The following is a 12,047-nucleotide window of genomic DNA, read 5'->3' on the forward strand; positions in this document are numbered from 1 at the left end:
TGTGCGTGTGTGTGTGTGTGTGCGCGTGTGTGTGTGTGTGTATGTGTGACAGAGAGGGCGAGTGCTGACACATTGGCTTAAATGAGAAGGCCGTGTTCAGTGGAACAGCAGATAAAATAGAGGTCACTGAGAGAGATAAAATAAAACAACATCAGCATGTTTATTATCACACAGCAATACAAACATGCGCAAATAACATTTAACATGTACAACAGATAGAGCAATATAACTCTCAGTCTGCGCTGTGATGCAGCCAATCACATTGCACATACTCAGACAAACCCCCTCCTCACCCAGGACTGCGTCCAATAAGCTCGCAGATTCCACCTCCCACAGCACATCTCTCCCGTCACCAGATGTCTGTATCCACAACATGTCAAGCAGCACACACACATACGCACACACGCGCACACACACACACAGCTTGTTTTAACTGCGTGGTTCTGATTGGCCTTGCGCCCTCCCTGTGACCTTTGTCCTGGGCCGTCTTATTGGTCAATGGGTCCCGCCACACGCGGTGTGACACGTTTCACTTGAGTCACTTTGGAAACAGGAACTGGTTTGGCTACGTTTCCTCTTCCACAGTGAAATAGCATCTCAATCCCAGCACCTGCTTTTAGCCGCAAACAATCTCTGAGCTCAGCCAAGGAAGTCAGGGTCACTCTCGTCACACAGCCATCTTGGCATTCTGCACACCCATCATCAGGAGAGAACACCCTCACACGCAAAACCTGTGCATCAAAACATGTCTGTAGTGCAGTGTGCAGCAGCGGTAGCAAATGCGCAACCCTTGAGCCTGACATTAACCACATGTAGGACATTAACCTGTCTGTCTGTCTGTCTGACTGTCAGTCAGTGTGTCTGTCTGTGCATTCCCAACACAGCTCTTCAGCCCACCTACAGGCAGCACTGATACAGGACACAGGCCAGAGTGAAAGGAAAGTGAGTAAAGAAGAGAAAGATGGAAGCAAAAGAGAAAGGGAGACAGGTTAAGAGAAGGGAAGAGAGAGAGAGGGCGAGGGGGGCGGGGGGAGAGAAACAGGGGAATGCACAGAGCTGGACGGACAGCTTCCTGAGTGTTTGGGCTGAAATGTAACAGGAAGCAGGCATGGCCACAGGGCTGCATGCCCAGAGATAGCTCAGATCTACCTCCTGGAAGTCACATGACCCTATGGAACGGAAGACTGATATGAGCACTCACAGACACACACACACACGCACACACAGACACATACACACACACACACACAGACACACAGACGTGCAAACACACATTCAAGAAGGAAGTGCCACTGTAGCCTGGGATATGAAGAAATGCTTTCTGATGAAGCAATGATGTTGGATGAGTACAATATTTGTCATTGGAAACATTACCTGCCTTCTTGCCTTTGTTGATGCCAGATTATATTCATTGGTACCAAAATATAGAAATAAATTGGAGACAATAAATACTATGACCCCCTCCCCTGACCTAAATCCCCCCCCCCCTCCCCCCTTTGGGCCCAGGAGAGCTGAACTCCTTACATTTGAACAGAATGTTCCAGACCATCTCACACACACACATAATAACACCGTAACTCAGGGCGTAAATGTCTGCACCCAGACGGAAAAGCGACGGCAGAAAAACACGGATAACATCTTAAAAAACAGAGAGAAGACGAGCGCGGCCCATCCCGCCGCGATCGATCCGCGCCGACCCTGGCAGGACGGCGCCGAGGCTCGGACACGCCGGGACAGGAAGCGGAGTCGCGCGAGCGTGCAGGTTCAGGTTCGACCGCGGCGCTGGCCGCCGGCTACATCCCCGTCAGCCAGCGAACCCTCGCAGGAGCTGCAGAGAAACGCGCCGCGGGGTGCGAACGCACGCAGACACAGACCAGCGACACGCCAGACGCAGAGACCAGGCACAGCGGGGAACAGACCGGAGAGAGAGGGTCTAAGGGACACGGTGGGGCGAGAACATTCCGGAAAAGTAACGCAGAGATAAGCGAGGGAATGACGGGTTCCTGAAAAAAAAACGGCTCTGCTACAGAACGTTCTGTGAGAAGAACAGTGCACGAGCTCCATTCCACTGCAGAACCCTGTGGGGAAAATCCACCAATAAAAACTGCAGAGCTCAACTCATGCTCCGTATTGCACAACAGCCACGGCCGCACCATATAAAGGAATGATTCACTACAGTATTGATAAAAGTGAAGTGTATCCACGCCCAAATAGTTAGCCAGCGCACTTCTCAAGTACAATGATAAGTCGTGATTTTTGTTGCGAAACATGATATTGAGGCTGAACCGATGCCTGACATGAGAAATTTTTTGAGTCATGCCAAGTCGGATGTTCATGCCTTGTCTCGTTTGTGAAGCCACAAATGATTTTTTAAAACTCGAATTTGGGTCTTGGTGTCAAGTTGTCTCCAAGTAAAGCAAAATGCCGCTTTAGCTCCCACTTATTTTTGAAGCAGCGCTGAATCAATAGCACTAATCTGAAACTTGCTTGTCCTTTTACAAGGGACTCATTTTAATTTACCAGAAAAAATGGTGTGGGAACAATAATGACTATAAATCATTTATTTTAAAACACCAGCTTCTTCAAGCCGGGGGGAAATAATGTGCAACTTATCACCTCAGATCTGAAACATTTCCGATGTGATGCTAAACTCTGTGCAAGACAGGGAGGTCAAACTCTGCAGCAAAAATGCAGAAACGTTGTGCAAACACCGTGCTAACACTGCAGCAACGTCACGACGGCTCAGCCTGTTGGTACGGCAACACCGTTCTGCAGATTAACCATCTCCTTCCCACCACAATGACTCACATGCCGACGGCCTTGAATTCCAACTCCCAGATCAACAGGAGGTAAAAAAGTACATCTGGGACAGATAAGCTGCAGACCAGAGCGGTGGTCTACAGCGCCACCTGCTGAACACTAGAGATACTGCAGCTTCTTTATACTATCGGCATGCCTGAATAGTATCACTGCAGGTATCACTGGAGATATTCCAAAAGCAAAATCAAGTGTGCAAAAATATGAGAGTAATAACTATCAGAAAAGCACAAAAAGACAAAAGTGAGGTGAGTCTCAAATTCTGCGTATTTACAGCGAACACTAAGACTCACGAACAGAGCGCTTAGCCTTCCTCATTTCCATCCTCCTCTCCCACCCTCTTTATTAAAGCACTTTATTACCTCCAAACTTCCATGACAAAAGGACTGCATACTCAATCCCTTATGAACTCAAACACCCATAATGCACCTGTAGCAGTTCACCTACTTCCTGCGTCGCGGGACACAGGCCGTGGGCGGCTGCCAGGCTCGGCTCGGGCACGTAATTAGAAACACGAGGAGCAGGCCTGGGATGGCAGCCCGTGTGAGAGAGAGAGAGAGAGAGAGAGGCAGATGCAAAACAGGTCAGGAGCCGGTCAAAGCACAGGAACAGCGGGCGTCTTCACTAAAGCACAGCAACGTGAAGAAGAGCAGCTTCCTCTTTGTGCATTCTGACCCAGTACAACTAACACAAACACAGCTGGATGGAGAGACGTGGATAAGAAAGAAAGAGCGCACAGCTCAATTGAGCGCCCCTCCCCTCCCTGAAACAATCCACCCCTGCTTCTCTGCGGACAGGCCGGGTGGCGCCAGGTAACGGCACTGTTACCCGGGAAACAGGAGATGCTGATGGGCTGGATGTGGGCAACTTTTTCATCCTGATGACCTCAGCGGGGGTATAAGTGATACATAATTCCTCAGAAGAGGCTGCAAGGATAAGTGCCAAAGAGAAACCCATATAAAGAAGAGAGCTCAAGTAGAGAGGGAGAGAGGCAGAGAGAGAGAGAGAGAGAGAGAGAGAGAGAAAGAGAGGGAGTTCCCTGGGTTCAAGCACTGAGGCCACAGAAAGGGAAGATTAAGCTCCTCTTTAAAAGCTGCAGACAAACACACAGAAAAGCAGCCAGCTGGACCGAGAGGAACGACCAATGAAATGGGCCCACGCTCTGCGGAGCTCCAATCAGGCGGCTCGTCTGACTTCCAAAAACACAAAAGCAGCCGGTCATTAAACATTCATCTGCAAAATGGCCATTTAACATTCATATCCTGTACTATACTGCAGCGCTCCTCTCCGCGTTCGGCTCAAAATCAAGATTCCACCCCCAACCGTGTCACTCATTATAAACTCCTGTGGGATCCAGGGAGAGAAACGATGCTCGGATAGTCAATCAATCATGAATATGTGACCAGACCACGATTCAACTTCTAAAGGGACAGATCTGTTACTACAGGATGTGCACAGGCATCAGGTAGTGACAAGCCAGATACTATAATCCTGTTTTTTGGTTGCTGTGGCCATTTTTCCTACCAAATGCCACGACTGACCTGATATGTGATTGTGCGCGCGTGCATGCGACTTGTTACTCAAGAGTGGATGCCATCACACTCAGTCAATATATCAATGAATAACCTTTTATTCATTTTAGATTTTAGAACAGCATTCATAAAATAGGGACTTATCACAGACCACTTCCAGAAAGCAGCAATGAGAACACATGGAATTTATGGCAGATAATCACAGAGGGGGAAAGCTGAAAGAGAGTGGGGAACCAACCACCAAGAACGACAAACAAAAAACAATGAGACCCATTTCTACCCGGCTGGTCTTCCTGGACAACTTGTACCCGGAAGAAACGCAATGCTGTGTAAGATTGGTATTTAAGATGTGGGGGGGGGGTCTTCAAATTCCCACTTTCTCCCTTACTGAAAAACGAGGATTAAGAGTAAAATCCGCATTGCCTTTTTTTTCCAGATGGGACAGTGAAGCTGTCCAAGAAAGGCTACAGTGTAATAAAAACAAAAACAGATGGACAGAAAAAGGAAGAAATGGACCCTGCTTCAGGACAACGCCTCCTGAGACACCAAAAAACAAAAGATATCAGCCTGAGAGGCGCATGAGTCTAATGAGCCAAAAGCCTGGCACTCAAAGACAGCATTGTGTAATCTCTCTCTCTCTCTCTCTCTCTCTCTCTCTCTCTCTCTCCCTCTCTCTCTCTCTCTCTCTCTCTCTCCCTCTCTCTCTCTCTCTCTCTCTCTCTCTCTCTTTCTCTCTCTGTCTCTCTCTCTCTCTCACACACAAACAGCACACACACCAGCACACACACACAGTTTCACAAACAGTACACACACAAACACACTGTCTCATAAACAGCACACACACACACAGTCTCAGAAACACTACCACACACACACACAGCAAACATACACACAAACAGCACACATATGCATGCAGACACACACACACAGTCTCACAAACAGTACACATACTGAAGACACACACACACAGTCTCACAAAAAGTACACACACAGCAGACATACACACACAGTCTCACAAACAGTACACACACACAGCAGACATACACACAAACAGAATACATATGCACACAAACACACATGCACACACACAAAGGCACACATACCTACGCACAAATACTTGGGACGATGGGGAAACAGGAGTAATGGAGTTAATGGAGCAGTGAATTCTGAGTGAAGTGTAGAGACAAACAAGAGAGAGAGAGACAGAGAAAGGGAGAAAGAGACAGAGAGAGAGATACAGAGACAGAGAGACACCATCCCTGCGCCAGGCAGTTATGTAACAGAGCAAACAGATCCTGCATCACTCGGTTATTATTTATTTTTCCTGGCACATGCAGCTTGTTCAGAACCTGTATACATGACCCTACAGGCAGTGACCAAAAACATGGAAATGGCATCCTGGTCACTGAAGCTCCCACAAAACAAGCCCTGACGATATGCTAATCTACACACAATTCCTGTATTGCTATTGGCTGAGGTGCTTTTAAGCATGTCTGATGCAAGCAATGATGCCATATTAAAAAGGCAATTTTGCCTGTTATCAACAGGTCAAGAATAAGCATGATGAGACGTATTAGACGTGATTTTTTGGCATCAATGACCTTGCAAAAGGTTTGGGCTGGTGACACTCAAGACACACAAAAAAATTCACACAAAAAAAAAATCTGGTTTCCCCTGCTCATGAAGGTGAATATAACTGTGTGTTATTGGGCGAAAAGAGGCTGAACTCAGCCCATTACTCAGCCTGAACTGTCCTCGGAAAATTCCAGAAAATTATCTATCCTGAAAAGGCCAAAAAAAAAAAAAAAAAAACATTTGCATGTAGCAATTTCACAGATGCTCTTATCCAGAATAGCAAAAAAAGTATGATGTAGAAAAATGTTAGGTAAAGAGGAGTAATCACACAGAGTTTTTAATGCCATAAAGAAGTGACTAATGCCATAACAAGTGTCATCATGCAAATCTACCTCACAACATTAAGATGGCACACAAGGGAGATTGAGGATATACTGTCAAACGTAGCATGATGGATTTGATGGTATAGTGCTGCATGCAGCATACATATGCCCAGGGTATTCAACCGTGTGTGTGTGAACGTGAGTGTAAGTGTTTGTACGTGTGTGTGTGAACGTGAGTGTAAGTGTTTGTACGTGTGTGTGTGTGTGTTTCACCAGCAGCCCCCCTCCCCGTCATTCTTTCAGCAACCAGCCAATGAGGAGCCCCATCACCTCACAGCATGGAGGGAGCCAGTGCATGCTGACTGAATCAGTTAGCACAGGCACCAGGCGACAGCCACTCAAGCCGCTGGTTTAACCTCTTTATGGAGGGAGGAGGAAAAAAAGGGAAAAGAATGGATCAAGTGAAAAAGAAAAAAGGGGCTGTCCCCATCCACGGTTGCCATGGCAGTGCCCCCGAGAGGATCTTTGTATCCTAATGGGCCACGTGACCTGTGTTTCCTCAACAGCAGTGCCCCCCCCCCCAAGGGGGTAGGGGGGGTTTCACACCTTTTAGCAGAACCACTGAGATCAGGGAGCAGGCCTCATATCCACCCCCGCCTGGAAGCTGTGCATCTGTCAATCTGGCTGTCAGTCTGAACCCCCACCCCCCCACCTCCCACCCCTCTGTCTGTCTGGAAGTCACCCTCTGCTGCATAATAATCCTGAAGTGCAATGCGAGGTAAATCAAGGACACCCTTATTTCCAGTCACTTGAGTGGGCTACAGCCGGGAAAAATACAAGATGGTAATAAAATGAGTCATAATACAGGACAATGGGCTCATCGGCCCGAAAGCCACTGTACTGCACGTTCTGCGCGGAATATTTAAAAATAGCAGGTACCATCCTCTCTCCTTCCATGTATTCAACCCCCAAGTCCCAGTCTACCGTTTCCTTATTACTGCCTATCTCTTCTCGAAAATGGAGAGAGAAAAAATGTAAATACAAACGCACACACCCATGAACAGTACTTATTCAGGAACCCCCGTTCCCCAGGTACAACGGGCAAATCATTGTAAAGCGACCCGTTAGCGCGCGCATCCCCGAGCGCACTGCCATTGATCCGTATAATAGAAATGGACTCGTGCCAGGTCTGTAGAACGCTTTTGTACAACGACGAATCGCTGGCTTGAGACAAATGTTTGTTTAGGGAATTGTCATGTAAATTCTTTTGAATCCATTCTAGCACATAGAAAAACACGACGTTGCCTGCCGCCTTTGAGTTTGTCGCGTTTCTGGTGTTATTATCGTCACAATATTGTGGAATCATTTCTGTATCCTTGATGCTCCAAGTAGCATAACCTTACAGCGTACATTTTTTGCAGCACGCTTCTCGAACTTCTCGAGAATGACGGACACGGCGGAAAAATGTACCGTATACACTGTCTTCACCCAATTAAATCGAAGAGAAGCAGCTGACATCACCACAGAAAAAAATGACACTACGAGTTCAGCCATCGTCAAGCGTCCAACACTTAGACAGACCGTGATGACATATTGTAAATTACCTGTGTATCCAGCATCATCATTTCGGATTCATAGCCCTTTCTTCGTCTGTTTCCAGCCAATTTTCTACGTGTTGTGTTCTACTTTTACGACCCCTCTTTCCACATGTTGAGCGAATCAGCCCAAAAGCTCACAGACAGAAGAATGGGAACGTGTGGAATTCCTGTGCCGTGGCGTATCTGAGCAAGAGTTCAACGGCACCGCAAAATCTAACGGGAAGACCACGGGTATCCAGTTGCGCGTCATCAATCGCAGCTCTGTGGAATGTCACCCGCGTAATTAAAAAAGATAAAGAAATAAATGCACAACATTTTCAGTCCTAAACGTGGTAACGTTGCTCCGGAAAGAAACAGAGCAGAGATGGTTTCAAAAGCTGCAGGAATCCATTTAAAGAGATAGCCCACTTTACTACAGTGAAACCTGATTCATGTGGCCACCCAGTGGAGTAATGAAAAACGGCCGTCACGTGCAGGTGACCAGCTCACAGGAACACCCGCATACCCTAACATTTGCAGTTGAAAAAAGAACAGTGCGATGTATTTAGGGAAACTGTGCAACTGTACCTAATGGCAACTATCTATAGCTTATATTTCCATCGTATATAGTGTTTCCTGAAATAAAAAATGAAAAGTATTTTAATGCACCTCTGATTCACAGCTGTTCTTTTTTATTTTTATAATGGGCAGTCATTCAATATTTTCAATGCTACAATATATATCCATCCATCCAGCCATCAAATTTTCTAATCAGCATTACTGGCTTACGAGCTGCCATTTTAACACTGACACTATTAACTTTCAAAGAGCAAGAGTCTGATCCACAATGCAACTATGATGATGGCGGCATGGTCTTCCTATACTATTATAGAGATTGAGCAGTGACAAAGACCAGGCAGATCTGGGATATCACTCGTACATCTTTATATAAATAGCAGAAACTGTTATCAGACCAGAATACAAGCTTAACAAACAGGGAAGAAGGATTGAGAACCATCCTCTACTCATGCCATCCCATCCATGGTTAGACGCACATTACAATACAAGCAAAGCAACAAGGGATAGCTACACCACAAGCAAAGATCAACAAACATTCCAGCACACACTACTACGCCAGCTGTTGCTACAATACCAGTTTTCACGAAAGTGCTGACCCCTCAACAACAGTTTAAGGTATTTCTCAGAAACACCAAAGAGCTTAAGGTGCCTTCTTATAAGCCCAGATTTGTGAAACTGTTTTGACCAGTGGCCATCATACACATCAACATAGCTCCTGTGGGAGAGCTATAGCTTGGCGGCTGACCACATTGTGCAGGGGAAATAAGTTGAAATACGTAAAGGGGAAAAACTTTCAGTCAAATTCTTTTTATTTCAGTCAAATCATCAAATTATTTGAGTCCCTGTAGACCTGTAGACCAAATGCTTATCTAGCAGGACTTCTTCACTTGACACAAGGCTCGGCATGAGGACGTCACTGCCATGGGAGTGTGGAAAAGGACTTCTGTTTTACGATCATTTGTGTTGCCTGGGAGACGGACAGACTGGTGACACTGGGTTTGCAGGACAGGGTCAGAGTCATCGGGGTCTCATCATTGTCAGACTCTTCTTCCACACCAACATCGCCATCCAGTCTTTTCAAAAGTAATTTGCCAAAGTAGCGTGGATGTTCAGATTTTCCAATCACAAGTAGCTTTTCTTTCTCACCGAGCATGCTGGTGAAGACAAGGACAGTAATTATTTCTTTCAATCTTTTGTCGCCACTGCAGATCTCTCCTTTATAATACAGGGTCTTGAGACTGCCAGAGTCACAAAAAAAAAACGCCCACTACCTCAAGGATATATGTGTCTCGAGGATAGTCACAAACAGCTTTCTGGTCGACAACCCCAGCTGCACCAGATTGATTTTTGAAGGATAAGTTGTTCTCAACCAGAAAGACTCAAGCCATCCATTGTTCGCTTTAAACTCTGTGTTTGAGTTCTTTTGCGATCTGGAGAGACTTTTCCTTGAGCACTGGCCCACTGATTGGCACTTGTCGAGCTGAGCACTCAACAGACTAAGCGTACACTAAACGACCGAGTTCTTCATTTCCAGCCTTCAGCACTTAGCGCCTCCGGTTTACATCAACATTATTTTCACAGTCAGCAAGAACTTCTGCCTTTCTTCGCATGATGTTATTTATTTGTGTATGACCAACACCCATTTCTTCTGGGATTTTCCAAGAACATTTGCCTCCATCAACTTTGCTAATCACTTTCGATTTTTTTGTTGAGTGTCGGTGTAACTGTCATTTTAAAACCAACACTAGTCATTTGCACTGAGTAACAATATGGTCCACAATATGACAACAGTGATGGCAGAATGGCCTTAAACACTAATCTACCAGAGTTGCCACGTGATTTCTTTTTTTTTTTTTTAAATCAAAGAGAGTAAAAAGATTAAGATAGGCCAAACGCAATTCAAGTAAGCTGGCATCACCCTTACCAATTAATTATTTACTTCGAAGAAGTGAAAACAAAAAAAGCACAGAAACAAAAACAAAAGGCAAAGGCCTTCCAATTATCATTTTTCTTTTAAATGTCAAAGGTTTTGAGAAAGTGCCAGAAATGGCAAATGGCTTTGCACCTTCTCATAAAATGAGATTTGTGAAACTTTGCTTTGACCAGTGCCCATCGTATTCATCAATAAAGCTTCTGCGGGACAGCAACAGCATGACCACAGACGTGGTGTGCACGTGACCATGATGCAGAGATAATATATAGACCAAGAATTACCAAGAAGTAACCATCATGGACAGGCCGCGACCATACAAAGGTGACCACCAAGACAGGTTTCAATGTGTTTCAATCTGACATATACACAGGCCATAAACATTGGTCGCACGGATAGGTGCGGCGGAAATCACAAATAAAATGAAAACCGTCGGTGTAACAAAATAAGCAATGATACAGCTGTCACGCTCTTCATCGGAAGAGGGAGCCCCAGCACAACGCACGGACTCGTCACAGCCATTCAGCTGCTTCAGATGTACATCAAATCATTCTGCCATCACTTCATGCACGATTCAATCCGTCTCGCCGTGCAAATGTAAATTCTCCGCGGTCCAAAAAAAAGGGGGGGGGGGCGTTACGATTTGTTTTCCTCCCAAAATATGTCGTCTGCAGAAAATATTTAATGCAGTCTAATCTTGAAGTAGAAATGACACGGTAACACAGTGCAAAGAAATTAGGCTACCTGAACTAAGCATTAACCCTGTATTTCTATAGATACACTAAACCAACCACAAGTACATGATGTGCATTACGTGACAATACAAGATCACAAATCTCTGATCGCTCAAAGGGATATTTATAAAACACTGGTTACCGTTTCTGCTCGCGAGGGGATCCACATTTCGGGGTCTCCTTCTCCTGTTAGTCTACATTCTACATCCCCGGGTATTAGCCACAGTTGAGCTTAAAAACACGTTGGCAAAACAGTCATCACGTCACGTTATTTTAAATGGTTCAGCTGATATTTTCTTGCTGAAACTGATGGTTTCAGTGTGTGGTGCTATAACAGCGCTCTCCTGGCACATAATGGACGGTCTTCCATCTTCTTCAGCATCACGCTTTATGGGGATAATAAAGCCTTATACAATATTTTCAGAGCAGATTATCCATCGGGGACGAGTGGGATCCGTGTTTCCGGGTCACGCCCTTTCCTTTTCCAGGTATCTCTCAGGTGTCGGCTGGTCCGCGGAGAACACACAAATCCATAATTAGCGCGGCAAAGAAGGAGACCCTGCCGGCAACAGACAAGGAAATGTACAACACAGAATGAAAGAATAACACAGAGGGCACGAGAGAAAGCAAAAAAAACGACGAAAAAATATCCGATTAAGGCTGAAAAGGGGACCTTTCGCCCTCCCCAGAGGGGCTCAATGGACCCCGTCTTGCTTTCTTTCGACGGTAGTCCACGAGCGGGTGACCGATGCGTGTGAAGGAGAACCTCTCCCAGAGCTCAGAAACGAGCGAAGCGGCCCCTCCTCCCTGTCTCTAGCGTCTTGGATGCTCTGCGATCTCCTACCGGGCGGGACCGCCATCCCAGCCTCTCTCCACCAGCCGGTTCACAAGGAGATGGATAGGGGATAGATGGATAGTAAAGACAATGCGCTTTGTGGCTGAATGTCGTTTTTACAGTATCTCAGTTCAGATTTGACCTC

The 12,047-nt window shown here is 45.9% G+C and overlaps 1 protein-coding gene across 2 annotated transcripts in view; it reads right to left on the reverse strand.

The window, feature by feature from the left end:
* Positions 1–12,047, reverse strand: part of LOC118212773 (ral guanine nucleotide dissociation stimulator-like) — a 46,445-nt gene extending 34,398 nt beyond the window's left edge. Inside the window, exon 1 of one of the 2 annotated variants that reach the window (XM_035391042.1) lies at positions 11,210–12,047. In XM_035391042.1, the coding sequence (XP_035246933.1) occupies positions 11,210–11,236 (27 nt within the window). In that variant the 5' untranslated portion in view covers positions 11,237–12,047. Of the gene's footprint in view, positions 1–7,851; positions 8,226–11,209 lie in introns of those variants that run through there. The other variant, XM_035391043.1, reaches the window with a different exon arrangement.

This window comes from Anguilla anguilla, chromosome 14, assembly GCF_013347855.1.
Source record: "Anguilla anguilla isolate fAngAng1 chromosome 14, fAngAng1.pri, whole genome shotgun sequence".
Taxonomy (NCBI): domain Eukaryota; kingdom Metazoa; phylum Chordata; class Actinopteri; order Anguilliformes; family Anguillidae; genus Anguilla; species Anguilla anguilla.